The 19,574-nt window shown below is 40.1% G+C and overlaps 1 protein-coding gene across 3 annotated transcripts in view; it reads right to left on the reverse strand.

The window, feature by feature from the left end:
- Window positions 1–5,222: 5,222 nt before the first annotated feature.
- The window catches only part of ntsr1 (neurotensin receptor 1 (high affinity)), a 31,188-nt gene continuing 16,836 nt past the window's right edge, over window positions 5,223–19,574 (reverse strand). The window contains exons 2-4 of one of the 3 annotated variants that reach the window (XM_089006651.1): window positions 11,690–11,891; window positions 9,049–9,133; window positions 5,223–6,827 (exon numbers count right to left, since the gene is read on the reverse strand). In XM_089006651.1, the coding sequence (XP_088862777.1) occupies window positions 6,632–6,827; window positions 9,049–9,133; window positions 11,690–11,891 (483 nt within the window). In that variant the 3' untranslated portion in view covers window positions 5,223–6,631. Of the gene's footprint in view, window positions 6,888–9,048; window positions 9,134–11,689; window positions 11,892–19,574 lie in introns of all 3 variants that reach the window. The other 2 variants (XM_089006567.1, XM_089006486.1) reach the window with 2 other exon arrangements.

The raw sequence follows: 19,574 nt of genomic DNA on the forward strand, positions 1-19,574 counted from the left end.
TATTTGTATTTGTATTTGTATTTGTGTTTGTTTGGGTATTTGCTTTTGATTTTTAATTTTATATGTACATGTACATTTTATGTTTATTTTTTATATTTATATGTATTTTTATTTTTTATTTTTTTATATTTATTTTTATTTGTAGTTTTTATATTTATTTTTATTTGTAGTTATTATATTTATTTTTATTTGTGGTTTTAGTTTTATTATTATTTGTCATTTTGGTTTTATTTATGTATTTGTTTTTGTCTGTTTGTCTTTATTTGTTTGTTTTTCGGGTACACACTTTCCTACTACTGCAGCACAAATATAGGAACAAAGAAGGTCATGCATCGAAAAGTCCAATATCACTACAAAGTGGATTTGCACAAAGAAGGCTATCATTCTCTGATATCACCTCGTCTTCACTGATATCACCTTTCCGAAAGGTGCATATCCCATTCAGTGTATACTAATATACAGTGTTCTGCACCAATATTAGCTTGAAAATTTGATCAAGAAGGCATGGGTTACACTCATGAATCCTATCTATAGTCATCTGGGATCGGTCTCCCCAAACAAAAATCAATCACACTCCTTTGAGAGCGAAACCCAATCCACGCAACATGATGGATTATTTCTGATTGGCTGGCCACTGAGTTGAAGCCTTGTGAACTGATAAGCCGCTTGTCTGCAGCCTTCCTAAATAACCACCGGCCATTCAACAACCTGTTCCACATTGCGGTGGTGTTCACTGATAGAATCGGTTGCAACAAACGCGCTGTAATGAATGGCACCCCAGCTAGGAGGATGTTGGAACTCAGATCCATGCCCTCATTAGACTTTTGGATGAAATTGTTTGAAAAAAAATAGCCATCCATCCATCCATCCATCCATCCATCCATCCATCCATTCATCCATCCATCCATCCATCCATCCATCCATCCATCCATCCATCCATCCATCCATCCATCCGTCGTTGTGTACAAGCACTGTATTTACAAACACATCGTTCCTATTTTTATTCACAGCAACATTTTTACAGTTAGCATTCATGTGTATCAATTAGCGTATTAGCTCGCGAACGTTAGCAACTACTGTAGTGACGAGTTTGATGCACATTCTTTTGCCATGTGTTATTTTGCTGTCGTATACATGTGTTTGTGTTTGTGTTAGTTTTAGACCTTCTTGACTCGCTGCCACATTTTAACAAAATTTGCTTGACTTAATCTTGGAATCTAGATTTTGCGCTCCAATTATTAAAACAAAGTGTGGACCCATCTTTTCATGTTTAACTGTATACTAATTTTGACAAGTATTAAACTTGGTAGTCGATCTCGTGTGTGGTAATTTACTTAAAGATCATTCAAGGAATGTTATTTATTCTTACGTGCTGTTTCTATCTGACTGCTTTTTCCCCTGTCGGCTCGACTGCAACTAATGAGATTGACGGCCCCCTCATGAAAACCTGTGGGAAAGCCTTTTCTAAGCTGGCTTTCAAACAATTTATTCTGCAAATTCCCAAAGACTAGATTTTAGTTTCCTCCTGTGTTGGTTTACCTCCCTCAAGTGACTGGGCTGTAGCAAGCTGTTCACACGCTTGACCAGGCCTTGCTCTTTCTCTATACCCTCAAGAAATCAAGAAATTATGGAATGCTGCTGGATGGCCACTTTTGCTGATTTTTAAAAAAATGTTTTTTACATAGTAGGGAAATATGTAAAACAAACTTGTGTCTACTGGGAGTTGAGCTGTGTTTCCATTGTAAAACCTCAAAGTACTGTACTATTTTAGTTTGGCCATATGTGCCTTGCGAGAGGCTTTCCGTTAGTCCACAATGTCCCATGCCTTTCGCCTAAAGTCATCTGAAAGCGCTCCAGCTCACCTGCAACTTGTATGAGGACAAGTGGTGACATTAATGATTGGATTCAATCTCTATTTGCTTCTCCAAATGGCTGGCAAAGTGTCCAGTGTGCTCCCTTCTACATATCATCTGCTCTACAAATCTGAAAGGGTCCAGATCAGTGTTATGGATCAGCAAATCTCCACAGACCAGCATGTAATAAAGTACATGATGAGTTCCAGTCATCATAAGGCAGAATGAGTGAGAACCCCGAGCCTGGACTTCATGTACTAAATCAGTTTTAGACAATTTGGATTTGCAGTTACCATGACTTACCTTAAAATCCATACCTCCATGGTTTTAGATCAACTATCTTTCGAACAATATTTTCTATACTAATCCTTGATTATATAATATTTACCGTCACTCTAAGGGCCCTATTCTCATACCCAGTGCAACTCTTACGTAAAGTTCACTCTAAATATGAGCATTAATGGAGTTTTCTTTCATTTCACATGAAATTGGAGTGTAACATACTGTAATTTGCTCAAAATCCAGTGAGGATGAAACTCCTCCCTAATATTTCACATGTACATCTGTCAAAGATGTAAGCATACAACTGCATGAAACCTTTAAATATGATAACTTCTATTCTGTTTATTCTCTATCAATATCGTATTTGACGCTGTTTGCAAGATAATCTTAGAATTATAAATTTCAGCACAGTGACAACATTTAAATTTGGGTTTCATCAAATGCAAAATTAAAAGCACCCACGGTCAAATGAGAACTGAATGAACCTATAAGGAGCTTTAGGTTATTTACAAGGAATGCATGGAAATTAACGGTCTCTTTGTGTGAATTCTGTTTGTTGGATAGATGAGTTCCGCCGTGTGGCGGAACCAACAGCCTGTTAGGCTGCGATGCGTCATTATCAGTGTGATGTCGCTTTGTCTGGCGGGAAAACAAATGGCGAAGTATCACTGCATTCTCCCCATGAGGCATCTTTGTGAAATGACGACGTTTGCTGTGATCAGCAGACCAAAAATTGGTGATGACAATAAAAATAAGCATTGGATCATACCAGCTGGCTGCTTGCTCCATGAACTGCTACATGTGATCATTGGGCATACCAAAAACTATGTAGCTGTCAACGTTTTGTGTGCCGAAAGAAGTTTGCACAGCAACTACAGTATAGGAATTTATTACTTGTTGAACTGTTCACTTAAAGGACAACCGACGCCTCCGGACAAGTTGTGTCCATAATTTGTAAAATGGCTTCAAATGACTTCTACTGAGCATATTTTACAAATATTATAGCTAGATTTTACGCTTTAAGACTTGCGCTGAATATCCAGGAAGTCTTGTTTTTGACTTGGTGACGAGTCTTCACGTTACGTCACTGAAGGAACGCCCCTGACCGAAAAAAGGACACATTGTACCAGTCCTTCCATCATGCCAATGCATTTTGCTGTACTTGTTTGGTCTGAAAACTTTGTGTTGCACCAAAAATAGGCAGAAGAGGGCGACAAAGCTCCGGTTAAGGAATTTATCAGCCTGGGCTTATTAATTTCTTACATGGAGCTTTGTTGCCATTTTCTGCCTCTTTTTTGGTGCTACATCCCCACCCCCCTATTGCCTCAAAATGGCACGGAATAAATTATTTAATCGATTGTAAACATGTATGTTTTCCTCTTCAGAACTATTTGAATCATATTCATAACTGGATGAATAACAAGAAAGCATATTCTCTGAATCTGAAGCCATTGTTTTGATTCTCCAGCAAGGCAAGACGTCTTGGGGTGACACTACGAACAAGGGGGCGGGACCTTCTGAAACTGGCCACTTCCGGGTTCATTTTTTTTTGTTGCAGATTTTGGACACTACGTCATTTTTATTAGGGTTTTGCATTTGACTAAAAATATCATGCTGCGTGTTTTGGGTATTTTAGATGCTATGAAACGTTTTTTTCTGATGTCATTGAGGAAACAAAAAAGTGATGTTGGCTGTCCTTTAAAGGACAACGACACAATTATTATTATTATTGCACACATCTAATAGTGAATGTGTTAAAAGACTTCTGCTTGACATCATCAATCCATACGCAGTTATTGAATGAGTGTTTGTGTAAAACAAAGTTTGAATTTAGTTTTTGGTTTGTGTTTACAAATTCTACATGGGTGCACCCAACCGACCAAATGTTATCCCTCAGCACATGGCTGCTTAAGAACTGCATCCATGGGCTTGTTGAGTGCAATTCTTCTCTTAAGACCACTGCTATCAGTTGTCAGGAGTGTTTGCCAGAAAAGGTCACAGCCTGCTGTGCTGAGTGTGTGTGTGTGTGTTTGTACACTTTTCAATGTCCGAGCCGCTGAACGTTTGCTGAGGGAAATAAAAAAAAAAAATCTACAGAAGTGGCACGGTTCATGCCCTTTACTTGCTCATTACGAAATGAAATCAAACTCCATTGATACGGCTGTGTGAGGTCGTTGGTGGACCAGTGACAGTGAATCGTCTGATGGTGAATCATCTGAAAACAACTTCATTTCTTTCAGATGAGTACACTTAAAAAAATAGCTTGACACAAATGAAACGATTCTCCACTTCCATAAAACTCAATCTAAAACAATTATGTTTACTTATCTTGACTAATAAATTCTTACCACCAAGACTCCATGTCTGTAGTTGCTAACTTTCAGATATCAGGCTCTCTATTGTTCGGTTAAAATATTACAAGCTAATATTAGCATTTTCCTTCACTATGTAGTGTATGATGACGAGTTAGCACAGTCCTGTCCTCTCAAAGCAAGCCAAGTTTAACGATCAAAACATGTCTGTAGCAATCTGCCCACGTTCATAAACCTACTTATCTGCATTTCATTGAAATGTTTGTTTTGTCATATCTGACCCATTGCACACAATGTACACTGGAGTAATATTGTTGAGAAATATTGATTGGTCACTAGAAACGTGACATTTAGTGTCGATATGAAAAGGTGGCTTTGGCCCAGCTATCAAAATCTACATCTTGTCCTGTATAAATCTCCTACATTACCGCACGTGTATTTGTTTATTTATTTATTTATTCATACTAATACATTTTATTCAGAAGCACTATTCAAAACTCTAAATCTATTGATTTATTTATGTATTTATTTGTGTATTTGTTTATTTATTTACATATTCATTTTTTTTATTCATCATCCATCTATCTACCTATATATTTATTTATTTTTAAATCACATTTAAGTTAAGGTTGAGTGTTCTACACGCCGATTTTGTACAAATATAAAAATAAACAAATAGGTATAATTTTGAAACCGAAGTAGTGCTTGTCATTAGTAAAATATTTTAAAAATAAAAACCCAGACAAGGTTTGGCAACCAAAAAAAAACATCTTAAGTTTACTGTGATTTAAGTCAATAGCCTTTTCGGAATAACCTCATGAATGACATGATGAATTTGTGTTCATCTAGATTGGTAAACAATACAATGACACCAAATTATGCAGGCAGACATCAGTGAATACGTTAAACATAAGAAATCATTTCAGTATACTACAGAGGCAACAACAGTAAATTGCACTTTTGATTCAGTATGGAGTCATAGACGCAACAGGAATACACATGTATCTACAGAAGCCCCCCCAAAAAAATGTCAGATTTGGACAAAACGAGACAATCATTTACACTGTACGGCAACAAGCAGGTCTGCATTTTTACACCAGTGCCAATTTGTGTTTATAACATTTGCATTTCATGAATAAGACATTTACAACCTTCATTTTTCTTTCTGTTCACAAAGAGTAACATTTTAACATTCACTGTAATGATGTAAATGGGATATGCTTAGTATATAAGACCGCTTCACTTCCAAAAGATGATCACTTTTATTTTGATAGTTGCCAAAGTTGGGAAAAGGGGTGAAGGGTGGCTGGAAATGGCAAACGTCTTTTTTTGTTGTTGTCTTGCTGTTTGTGGTTCCGTTTTGAGTGAGCAAAAACTTGACAATATACAGCAGAGATTGTTGTGTTATGTATTACAGAATTGGAGGACATTAATTTCACTGTTATTATGTTCATATTGTCCCAAAAAAAGACATAACTCATGGTTTTTCCTTATTTTATCAGAAAGCTTTTGAATAGTTAGCATAAACAGCCGCCACAGCTAGCATATGCTCATTAGCATGCTTTTCAACCCTGTTAGTTGAAACCTTTGTTCCTATTCATAGAGAAATGTCCCTTTTTAAAATCAAATGTTTCATGTTTAAATAAAATCACATTTTTTAATTGAAAATGATGTATTTATATTTGAAATATGCTTTTCAGGTGCTTGTAAATGTCCCCATTGTGGGACTACTAATGGCTTTCTGATTCTGAGTATTTGCAACAGTTGTGCCAAACATTAAAACTACTGTATGACCAAAAAAAAGAGACAAATCAAGCTCTAAAATGTTTTTTGGGGGAAGAATGTTTTTTTAAATGCTGTCTGTGTTTCAAAAGAGACCCTTGCAGCTATTTAACAGTTTTATTTTTATAAATGGCGAAAACAAAATACAATTGATCATGACTCGTTTCTTTAATTAACGGTAAGTGTAATGGTTCAATCTAGCAATAGTAAATGTCATAAGGTAAATTGTGTATTGTGTGTAGATGCCTTATTGTACTGTAATGAAAAATGTCGCAACTCATTAATCACAATTTTTATCACTCAGGGTCCAAGTAAGTTCTGGATCATCTCCAAATCCATGTACATAATCATCCAATGACAAACAGTGGTGGTGGTTTTGTATTCAGACACGCTCAAATGGAATCAATAGGCTGTCTCCTTGATGATGTTGGTGGAGAGAGTGTGGCTGCTGGAGATGCTGAGAGAATGTCGAGTCAGAGGGCCGGGGCGCCTCCTGGGGGAGTGATGGCAAGGCATGCAGAAGTGCCGCAGCGTCGAAAAGAAGATCTGGCGAAAGGGGGCCGAAACCAAGTTGTACAGGACCGGGTTGATGGCCGAGCTGACGTAGAAGAGGACGTTGGTCAGCATGTAGAAGTAGTGGTAGAAGTCGTACAGGCTACTGGGATGAAACATAAAGTGAGTCAGTTACTTTCTGCATCACCCCATTTTAAAAGACAACCGACGTCTCCGGACAACTTGTGTCCATAATTTGTAAAATGGCTTCAAATGACTTCTACTGAGCGTATTTTACAAAGATTCCACCGCATATAGCTAGATTTTACATTTTAAGACTCGCGCTGCATATTCCGGAAGTCTTGTTTTTGAGTTGGTGACGAGTCCTCACCCTACGTCACTGAAGGAACGCCCCTGACCGAAAAAAGGACACATTGTAGCAATCCTTCCATCACGTCAGTGCATTTTGCTGTACTTCATGTTGCACCAAAAAGAGGCAGAAGAAGATGACAAAGCTCCGTGTAAGGAATTAATCAGCCTGTGGAAACTGATTAATTACTTACTTTTCTGATGTCAGTTAGGAAACAAAAAAAGTGGTGTCGGTTGTCCTTTAAAGGTTCTACTTGATGTGGAAATTAATACAGTACAGTTTTCCATCTCATTGCACCTCCGCCTAGCTTTACATTCCGTCATTGTCCAGAAACAATGAAGGCTAACATCCCTCCATTTTATATAACACTCATCCTCATTAGAGTTGCAGGTGATCTGGAGCCCGGGCATATACTTATACTCACCCTTATGGGATATTTAGGGCTCTATTTTTGCAACTAGCATAAGTCTGTTGCCATGTGCCGGCTCAATCTGATCTGTGTAAGAAATTTGGAGTGGATTAACATACATGAAATAATAAACCCATTTTAAAATTTATCAGTATAGGCCAGAAACAAATGCTAAGCTAAAAGCGTAAAGCAATCTGCTGGATGATAATGAGAGCTCTGATAGGTGTGAGCTTGTCCAGGCTTTTATTACATCATTTCCAACCTTTACGACCCAATTTCCAGCAGCAACTCATAAAATGACATTGGTTCATATGGAACCGATGTTGTACTGTAAGCTCCCCCCATCCCCCCCAAAAAAATCACCTTCTGCGCATTTGCAGGGCTTTTTAATTATTTTTTTTTCTGTGAATTGTTGAGTTAGGTGACCTTGCCTCATAATTACAAAATGATGCAGTGAATATATATAATATCTTACCATTTACAAGCGATATTAAATACCTCAGTAGAAAATTTTGTTACCTTGATTGACTTCATTATCTTTCAGCCTACTTTCTCCTCCTTAAATTCTTTTGTACTTCCTACTTTTTGCGCATACAAAAAAGTATCATGACTATTTGATTATTCATGAAAACAATTCTCACTTTAGAAAAAAATATAGGCGAATGATTGATATTTAAAAAAATGTTCAAAAAATTGTTAAAAAAATATATTCAGGCCAATGACAAACAAACATAATGTATCTAACAGGTAAAAATACCATATTTTCCGGTGTATAAGCAGTGTCTGAAACTCATGACAAAAAGTTAGCGGACACCAGGGCAGACAACTCTGAAAAGTTGCCTGCCCGGCCATGAAGTTGCCTGCCCCATTTTCCACAACTTGAAACACAATAATACGATGAATCTAAAAAAAAAAAACATTGTTGCGAAGTATAAAGCCACGTGGACGCCTCTTTCTAAGCGCCTTTCAAAACTCTCAAGTACACTTTACAGTCACAGTATAGTCTGTTTGCTTATAGCTTTTGCTTTATTGAATAAAACAAACGTTTGATTTGAAAAAAAAAACTTTTTTTTCCTTGGAGTAGTTGTCGGCCACCTGGGCCGAGACATTTTGAAAGTTGTATGCCCGACGTAAAAGTTGTACGCCCCGGGCCTCCGGGCAGACGTTATTTCAAACACTGGTATAAGGCGCACCCCAAATGAATGGTGTAGTTTCAAATTATTATTATTATTCCATATACAAGGCGAGCACCTTATACATCGGAAAATACGGTCCTCTGATGCAATTTACCTCAAAAATATGAGGTGTCCGCAAATTTGGGGGTAATAGTAGTGTTCACCATTCAACATGTGAGAAGGAACAAGAGCCAGGAGAAGAATGCCAATCGGAGGTATAATCCAATCACCAAAATGAACTGTCTCATTGACAGATTCCCTCAACTGATGTCCTTGCAAGATGCGCCAATAGCCGATATTGGTCTGTAACAAAGTCACGTCCAGGCATGCCGAGCTTGCTAACGCACGAGGAGAAAAAGCGCTCATCACTCACTCAGACCAGTCGGAAACGTAGCAGTACATGAGACGACGGGCGTGATAAGGCAGCCAGCAGACCACAAAGGCTATGACCACCGCTCCTAAACACCAAGAATGAAGAAGAAAGAATCAGAGAAAAATAGTCATGTGCAAAAATATCATGGAGGATGCTATTTAGTGTTATGTATTTTACTTTATTGATTGTAACTTGATAGTAACCTGAAACAAGTGTCACTGTAATCAACATGTGATTGAGAATGACTGTCTATGTTTGCGTTTTGAAATGACACTTATGAGGTGTTGAAGCAGTGAATATTCATTTTATCCATCCATCCAACCATTCATTTTTTGAATTGCTTTATCCTCTGAAGGGTTGCAAGGGTGTGCTCGAGGCCAGCAGGCGTAGGGCACCCTGAACCGGTTGTCAGCAACTTGTCGGGGATACGTATGTTTTTGGAACCTGGGATGAAACCGGAGGACCTGGAGAAAACCCACGCGGGCCTGTGGAGAAGGAAGGCTTGACCCGGATTCGAACCATGTGAACCCAATACGCTTGAAATAAACGTTCTGATGAAAGATGAGAGTCTTAGGTTTCTTACGCTGCATTGAATGTTTATGTAGTCCTAAAACTGAATACTCTGTGGCTCCTGCAATTTGAGTGAAAATGACAAAAACCCTGGCACTGGAGTGAACGCATTTTTGCACATCATCTGGCAGTGAATAAACATTTTAAAATGAGGAATTATGTTGTCCGCTGAGAAATTCCTCAATAATCATGTCAACACTTGAGTTTGTGTATTTTTTCCCAACCTGTTTTGCGCTGATATTTATCTTCCTTTTCTTTTTAAGCACAGCCTGCTCAACCAATAAAAACAATCTAATACCTCAATAAATGACTGCTTCCACAGACTGCGCCTGAAGTGGAAAATCCATGACACTCTATTATAAAAAAATACGTAAAAAATGAAAATTAAATGAAAGGCAGCAGGGGTGAAATAAGCTTAAGTAAGACTGAGCTGCTTGGCATTAAGTGCAAATCGATTATTTGAATCACTGAATGGAACGCGAGCTTGTTCTACCTCAAGGACGTAAATAGTCACTCGCTGGAGTGTCCCTCCCTGATGAGTAAGTAAGATATGTTGCGTTGAAACCCCCTCAAAAGTAATTCACCGTGCAAAAGGGGACCTGGAGTGAGTTTGAAATGTGTCTTGATTGTGTTCCCTGTCCTCCCCGAAGGCAGACGTTCATCATGACGTCAAGGGCAGGTGAGAGGTCTCGTTTGTCTGCAGCCTTTTGCAGAATCTCGGCTAAATCCGCGCTCAGATTCTCACGATGCTCACTGCCGTTCAGTCATCACATACACCCACACCTTCCTCTCCTCCTGCTAATGACGATGCTTATTTTTTTTCTTCTGAGGGGTGAGGGTGGCTTAATCCGAGGCGTTAAAAGAACATACGTACGTAGGAAGTGAAGTTGTGACGAAAGCAACATCACCGCAGGGCTTGTCAAATGTTGAGACAAAACAAATGTACAACTGCTGCCTGATAATGCAAAGGTGCATTTTTCAATCTCGGTCCGGGCTTTCCTGTATGGAGTTTAAATGTTCTCCTCGTTTCTGTGTGGCTTTTCTGTGGGTATTCTTGTTTCATCCCATATTAAAAAAAAACGTGCATGGAAGGTTAAAGGACAACCGACGCCTCCGGGCAAGTTGTGTCCATAATTTGTCAAATCGCTTCAAATGACTTCCACTGAGCGTATTTTACAAAGATTCCATCGCATATAGCGATATTTTACCTTTTTTAAATCTTTTTTACGTTGTTTTTGAGTTGGTGACGAGTCCGTACGTGACGTCACTGAAGGAACGCCCCTGACCGAGTAAGCAACACACAATGCATTTTGCGGTACTTTGTTTGGTCTGAAAACTTTGATCCGTGTTGATGGCGAAATTAGAAGGAAAACACATACATAACGCGATGGTGAATTGTTGTGTGTTGCACCAAGACTACTATTTGATATTCGCTGACATAAATTCCTAGCAGACAAATCAGCCCATTTCCAACGGAGCTTGGGCGCCATCTTCTGCATTTTATGGGTGCTACATTTCTATCCAGATGGCTCAAAATTACATGGAATAACTTCTTTAATTGATTGCAAACATTTATGCTTTCCTCTTCAGAACTATTTGAATCATATTCATAACTGGATGAGTAACAAACAAAAAAGCATATTCTCCGAATGTGAAGCCATTGTTTTGATTCTCAAGCAAGGCAAGACGTCTTGGGGAATTTGGGGAATCCATTACAATGTTTCATCCCCTCCACATATTACATAAAGAGCACCCAAAAAATGAATAAATAACTAGTTTTCAAATCTGAAGTCAAAGATAATGACTGTTATTGTGGTTTACATGGGACAATTCGACACTTTGTTTCGGATTTTAGCAAGCATCATGGCACTTGACATGCTTGACATCTTGATTTGCTTTCGCCCGCCGAATAAAATGATGTGGCGGGCCAGATTTGGCCCCCTGGCCTTGACTTTGACACCTATGGCATACAAGGACTAAATCAGTCCTGGTGGTTCAAGTCATCCCAATTTACAACGGATATTAGCATGTTCCCACCATGATCCGATGACATCATGAAGCCAAGACTTACGAAGAACAAGAACCCCGTGGCGAAGCGACTGAGCCCGATTGGGCTCTACCGAGACGTTGAGCATGGTGGGATTGCCGCCAACGATGCAGACGCGGTTATCTTGCTCGGCCTCATGGAACATTCGTAACAGATGATTGGCGATGACCCCATTCAGTGCCGAAATGGCCACCATGGGCACCACGAAGGACAAGAAGGCATTAACCTGTTCAGAAAGACACAAAAACAACCATGTTAGATCTTTTTTTTTTTTAATCATCCATATTTTACCTCTCAAAGAAAATAAAAAATCTGGATTCAGGGTGTGAGAACTTGGTGCTTTACGAGTCTAATTTAGTTACTTTTTGTTTGCTCTGTGTCCTTAAAGTTCCCGATTTTTTTTAATGGCTTTTACTTGTTTTCCAGCCCATCGGGTTTTTGGGGATGTTGATGCAGGCAGAGAGAGACCATGCGGGGTTGAGATGCAGGGACTCATAGATGAAAATGTTAATGGATTTAATGAACAGGAAGGCTGCCATGGAAAAGTTCTTTGACTCCAAGACGGTAAAGATTGATTGAAGCTGAAAGGGGTAGTGGGGGACGGGGGGGTTTGCGAGTAAAGCTAGAAGGACAACATTGGTGTGACAAGGAAATGGAACCTCAGGTTTGAAAGGAATATTTACAGTCAGCGGCACCAGTAGGGGTTTAGAATAACGAATGACCTGCTGTTACTTGAGTCACACTGCTTGAGTGGCTCCGAAAAATGGCGGCGAGCGCTGGCGTTTGGGGGAAAGAAAGAAAAAAAAAAAACATCAAATCAAGGAAAAGTCAAGGTTGAGTTGCACTTCCATACCCATCGCAATTTCACAGGCTTCAAACATGTTGATTAAGTGCAGAGGTCCAATTTGTTTAATTTACCTTCTTGTCCCTGAAGATTTACGACTGACCGTCGGTGGCTCTTCCATCATGTCCTTACTCGGATAAAAACAGACTACAAGTTCAATGGAAATTTTCTATTGAGGTATTTGGAGTGTAGTGCCATTTTTTGTTGTTGATGTTATTGTTCTGACAATAGAGGACAACCGACACCATTTTTTTGTTTCCTAACTGACATCAGAAGAACGTTTTATAGCACCTAAAATACCCAAAACACGCAGGCTGATATTTTTAGTCAAATGAAAAACACCAATAAAAATGACTTAAAGTGTCCAAAAATGACCGGAAATGGCCAGTTTCAGAAGGTCCCGCCCCCTTGTTCATGACGTCACGGCAAGACGTCTTGCCTTGCTCGAGAATCAAAGCAATGGCTTCACATTCGGAGAAGTAGCTTTCTTGTTCCTCATCCAGTTATGAATACGATTCAAATAGTTCTGAAGAGGAAAGCATGCATGTTTGCAATCGATTAAAGGAGTCCTCCCATATCAATTTGAGCCGTCAATGGCATCTGGACTGAAATGTAGTGTCCCAGAGCATGCAAATGATGGCGCCCAAGATCTGTTGGAAATGGGCTGATTTGTCCGTTGGGAATTTGTGTCAGCAAATATCAAATAGTTGTCTCAGTGCAACACACAACGATTCACCATTGCGTTATTGATGTGTTTTCCTTCTAATTTCGCCATCAACACGGATCAACACAAAGTTTTCAGAGAATGAGATCATGTTGATCCGTAATTGTTCCGTGGCCCATAATCCCGGCGTACTTGTTTCCTGTTAAAAGTCCCGGATCAACGGTCTCTGCTCATTTCCTTTTAATAGTTAGCACAAAATAATGAGAAGCATCATTTTAGTATGACCTTTTTTTCCCCGATGTGCTCTTTGCCTTTTGTTTGAGGTGACTGCGAATAAAAGGATTATGATCCATATAATCCAGGTCTATTTGGGTTCACTCAATTTATGAGGCGATTTCAAAGTAATCCTAAACGCTCTCCCGACACCCGCCAATCAACTAATAATGGATGTTTTTTTCCTCTCTCCTTCCTTACTTAAAAAAAAAAAAACTTCTACTCGTCCTTTTTGAATCCCAATATCGGTTTGTCGACTTGAGCAATGTACATAAATGACTTTGACACCTCTGCAAATATGTCGCAAAGTGCAAATTTTAGAAGTGACAGTCACGTATAATGATATACAGTAAAGTCTCGTTATATCGATATCGGATATATCGATAGTCCCGGTTATATCGATACTATTTCTATGCACGCACGGAGAAAATTACATGCAAACAGGGTCGGATATATCGATAGTCCCGGTTATATCGATATTTTTTCGGACTCCCTTGAATATCGATACAACGAGACTTTACTGTATTTAGTATTTGTAATAAAACACCCAATACACACGTTCTGTGAAACTATAGATTTGCATATGCTCTTATATATGTATATGTATATGTATATGTATATGTATATGTATATATTAGATAGATAGAGTTCGTCGAGTTGCTGGTTCTGGAGCCAAAAGGGGACATAAGCCAGTGTCTTCTTGTGCCGGTCCCAAGCTCGGATACATACAGAGGGTTGTGTCAGGAAGGGCATCCGACATAAAAGCTTGGCCAAAACAAACATGCCAATCAAACCTCTGTAGATGAAGGACAGTGATTCGCTGTGGCGACCCCTTGAAAGCCGAAAGGAAAAGAAGAAGAAGAAGACATAAGGTCATGTGTTGCCCGTGATGTACTTTGCCCATGTCTGCCCTAAAGTATAAACAAAAGTGTTTTTGTAAACGGCGCCAATATATACTCAACTATTGATTCTCAAGTCCTTGTGGACAACCTCCCATCCTGCATGACCCGGACGCCTGCTGCACAGCTTGATACAGATTTCAACATATTGGGTCCGGATGACCTCATGATACGGAAGCATGACATATGTACATATATAGTGTGTACAGATCTGACATTTGAAGCTCCCTGACAGCATTCCGCGCATCTGTTGACAAAGGCTGACACCCCTTCTCGACCTCCACATCTCTGTGTTGATCACAGCTATTCACACTTTCTTTCGACATTGCCCTCACTCAACTCTGCCTTCATGAGCTGACGACTATCATGGGGAGTTGGGGCTTACTGGCTTCCATGCCTTTGAGGTGTCCGTCTGGACGAAGCTGTGTGAGTATCCACATCGTGTTGAACAGCCGGTAAATGGGTGCTGACGCAGACAGCTGCGGGGGAGCTTTTTTTCATTCTGTTAAATGAAATATATATATACTACCAGTAAGACTTTAGTTCGCTGAAGAAGCATCTTGGATAAGAAGCGAAACGTCCGACACCGTCAAAGAAGTACAGATGACATCTGAAAAAAAAACCTTTTCAGCGATGGTCCAGTCTTGTACGACTGAGAGCTTACACAGAAGTTTGTGAAAATATTTTGGTCTTTTGTAAAGTCTAAATTGCTTGAATCAATTGATATTTTCGAATAAAGCTGCTTTCACATTGAAACAAAAAAAAACCCTAACAACAACAACCCAAAAATGTAATAACAGGCAGCAACCCGCCCCCCGCCTCTCACTCGCCTGCAGTTCGTGACAAGCCATTCCCCAAGCCTGAGCCGTCCCGACTCTGTCCCGACCGATTTATAGTCTAAAACAATAATTTAAAGTCACAATGTAGCTGAGAACATTCTCCCTTTAGAATACCCCCTGATTCCATTCACACGGTTTCACCAGAATAGATTGAGGAAGAAAGTTCCAGCTGCAGTGTTTTTTTTACAGTTGTGATTTGAAAGGCACAGCATAAACGAATTCTGGAATATAAGGCATCCAAAGATGCCACGCAGCCGGGGAAATTGATTTCCCATTTCAATCCCGCCGTCACAATCATTAATTCTAACACGCATTTATCTTCCTCGTCTGCATGAGGCGTAAAAAGTGAAGCGTAGCTGAAATGAAAGCAATTGAGATCTACTGTACGTGGTCAGCACGGGCCAAACTGATGCAGTTAGAGGCGTCTGCGCTCTATCACTGTTGCGTGAGGCCAGGCACTTGTATTCGTTTGGGATAATATTTGGAAGGTGTCCATTAGTCACGGTGTTATTTTAAACGTTTTCCTGGACAAAGCTGATTAATTAGGAGACTCGCACGCCCTTCCCCCTGTAATGTTTTACTATGGCTTAAGCATTCCATTTTGCTAAATGTTTTTTTTTTTTTTGTCTTTGTTCTTATTCACATTCTCAGTAATTTGATGTTAAAATCATGCTCAGGTACCATATTTCTACAGACTGTAATTACCTTCATATCTTCAGCCAACATTTATAGTGCAACATTCAAATTAGTCAACGTAGAATTATCACGAGTCCCGTTTATTTAGATCTCATCCATCAAGTTCATTTTATTTTTTTTCCTCTTGATGAGTAGAAGTGATACGGGTATTATAATCAATGAATCAATTATCAAGAATATGGGCAACACAATACAATACATTTTGATATATATAGCGCTTTAACAACAGTTAACATGGACAGCTATCATATACATGTGTTACACGTCCTCTTTGGCAAGAGATGACCATCTTCACTGGAATGGGGGGTGGTGAAGATGACTTGCGCGTGAGTTTGATGAAAGTGAAGGAGAGTTGCACAATGTCGTCTGCCTCACTCCCTCGTCCCAGCCCATCTGAATTCAGTGGCAAGACAGAGTCAAGACGACTGGGGATGGGTCGCGATGCAGTGGATGACCTCAGTGTTCTACGTGTCTCACTGTGCCCTACTTGCGCTCCACAACGCTTTGCTGGGCCCACCTTCATGCCCGTTGAACCAGTCTCGTGGTTTCCTCCACGCAATCTACTGGGTCCAGGCTTCACATGCGTAGGTCGACAAGCCCTACTGTCTATGTGGCATTCTCACTTCGACAGAGAGACTCACAAAGTTAGTAGAAAGCACCAGGGAGCAAAACTAAGATCAAGTCTGAATCATGCTGAGTCAAATGCCAAAGCGTGCAGGTGAGTTTTGAGATGGTTTTTAAAGATGGGCAGCGAGGGGGCTTGTCGATTGTTCAGTAGCAGGTCATTCCAGAGAGTCTGACCAGGAACGGAAAAGGCTCGATCCCCTCTGAGCCTTCGCTTAGTTTTTGGCACATCTAATAATGTCTGGTCAGCAGACCTGAGGCGCCGGGAAGGTATCCCGAGGTGGATGAAGTCTGAGAAGTAAGAAGAAGCATGGCCATTTGAAGTTTGAAGACAAATAATACGATCTTGAAAAGTACTCTAAAATGTATAGGGAGTCAGTGAAGGGATGCCAGAGTAGGAGTTATGTGGTCCCTCTTATAAATACCAATCAAGAGGCAAGCAGCAGCATTCTGGACCAGCTGGGGACACTTCATGGAGGATTTGGGCAAATCTTTTGAATTGTTCGTTGATCAAGGAAATATAGTGGGCTGCCTGCCTGAGGTCATGGGTTTGATCATAGCTCTGACATTCCTGTGTGGAGTTTACATGTTCTCTCCATACATATGTGGGTTTTCTGTGGGTACTACCTTTTCCTCCCACAATCCAAAAACATGCATGACATGCTGATCGAACACTCCAAATTGTTCTTAGGTGTAAATGTGAACGCGGATGGTTGTTCGTCCCTATGTGCCCTGCGAATGTCTGGCAACCAATTCAGAGTGTCCCCTGCCTACTGCGCAATCCTTGTGAGGGTAAAATGGTTCAGAAAATGGATGGTTAGAAGTATTATCAAAGGCGCTTTCCTTCCAAAAGCATTTTTTGGGGTTTGTTTGTATCATAGTGGCATCTTTTGAGGTGAGTTATCATAAGATGCAATTGTTCACTCAAAGAGGGCTGGCTTCGGAGGAGTCCATTTAGGAATCGGAACGACCCATGTGATAAGAGGCGTGATAAACGATAAGGCACAAATAGGAACCGTCAAGGGTGTGGTGGCCCAGCGAGGTGGATTTGTAGAAGCGGGTAAGATTGTAGAAGTTGACAGATGGTGGAGGGGAACCACTGCATTTGATATTTGCTTCTTGGGACTTCGCATGCCATCAAAGTCGTCAATGTGTGTTGAAGCGTTGAAAGCGTTCTCAATGAAATGACTCCTTGGGCTTCTCGTGTAATGAAGAAATATTCTTCCGGTTAATCTCCATTAACTGTCTAACTTCCCGAGCGGGGGTGTTTGCATTCTCTCAACAACCAGTTGAGGTCCTATTTATCATTTCCTGCGGCAGCGTGCTCTCATAAATGCGGTGACCCGTTTTTTTTTTTCTATCCATATAAACATTCATCTCACTTTTAAGCAGGGAGCAATGAAAATATTTACACAATGGGACATTGCTTTTACAAAGGCTCCCCACAGACGATTAGAGAACATTGTGTGTAGTTTTTTTTTTTTGTCACGTACGGAAGCAAACTCTTTGTAATTCCATCTGGTCTTTGGTGTTGTTGGTCTCCCAGAAGATCGGTTATGGAATATTTGAAGACTTGTGGTGGAGAGTGGAAACAGCGACATTCACCTTAGCACTGTCATGTTTTTAACTCATTCACTGCCAGACAATGTGCAAAAATGTGTCCACTCCAGTGCCAAGGTTGTTGTCATTTTCACTCAAATTGCAGGACCAACAGAATATTGAGTTTTAGGACATTCAACATAACATTCAATACAGCGTTAGAAACCTTACACTCTCTGCTTTCATCCGAAAATAAGAGTTAATTCCCAAGTTATATGGGTCTGGAGGTATTTGAGCTGGAAATGAGGGCGGCTGTACAAAATACAAAACATTACATATTGCTTTATATAGCGCTTTAACAACAGCTGAACGTGTAACAAAGCACTAACGTGGACAAAAGGGAAATGCTTCCCCTTAGTGGAAGGAAAAAACATTGCCGAAGGTCTGACCAACGTGATATCGGCACCCCCCGCAAGAAAAACAAAAACCTGATCAAATTTGGGAATGGCGCTCAATGTCACACTTTTCAATTCCGGAATAAATTTGGGAATGGCAACGAATGAGTTAAATGCTATCGGTTGAAATATTCCAAATGTCTTGCTGTTTGGAGAGTCTGCCCTTTTGAGAAACTTCCAATTGATTCATTGGTTGGAAATCACTTTTGCCATTTTGATCCGGGACCGGCATGACGATACGTTTCCATGACGATGGAGATGATGACGGCCTTACTTTTTTACTAAATGTTTCCCTACGCTTGGAAATGGTCTGAGTGTGACCAATGATGATCACATTTAACGACGCCTTCGAAATGACTTAATTCCTCACACTAATTAAACCCCAGCAATCTCCCTTTTCACTTGGCAGCCTCAGTACTGGCCGGAAACAAATTCGTTAATTCTACCACCGGTTTCTGATCTCGGCGTCAGATGAGTTGGCGGGCTAATAGCTCCTGACATCTACTTCTGTGCAAGTGGTGCGCAGCATTCCGTGAAGGATAATGATAATAACAATTCATTGGTTTATTGGCGCCTTTCATGGCACTCAAGGACACCGTACAAACAGGGGAAAGGAAAAATGAGCAGTACAAAAATATAAATAATAAAAATTAGCAAGTGATTTGGACAAGAAAGTGGGCTATGATAAATGACTGATGCCAGAGTGGAAAAAAAATTGAGAGACATTTTTTCTCGTCATTTATCGCCTATAGATTAAAATGTAACCCTTTGGGTAAAGATAACACGGTTGACACGTGGGCTCTGTATTTGCCGCCCAGTAGATGTCTGGCATGAAGCGCGACTGCTATAGAGGACCTCATCTGTTTACTAATCCGCTTCTCCTTACGAGGCTTGTGCTGGAGCCTATCCCGGCTGTCTTTGGGCAATAGGCGGGGCACACCCTAAATTGGTTGTCAGCCAATTGCAGGACATAGAAAGACTAACAACCGTTTATACTCATAGCACGTTTGGATACAAGAAAAATTTATTACATAAGATAATTTTAAATTTTGGTTGAGATTTTAACAAGTATCATG

The sequence above is a fragment of the Hippocampus bargibanti genome, linkage group LG01 (genome assembly GCF_051943395.1).
Source record: "Hippocampus bargibanti isolate YZ-2025 linkage group LG01, ASM5194339v1, whole genome shotgun sequence".
Lineage (NCBI taxonomy): Eukaryota > Metazoa > Chordata > Actinopteri > Syngnathiformes > Syngnathidae > Hippocampus > Hippocampus bargibanti.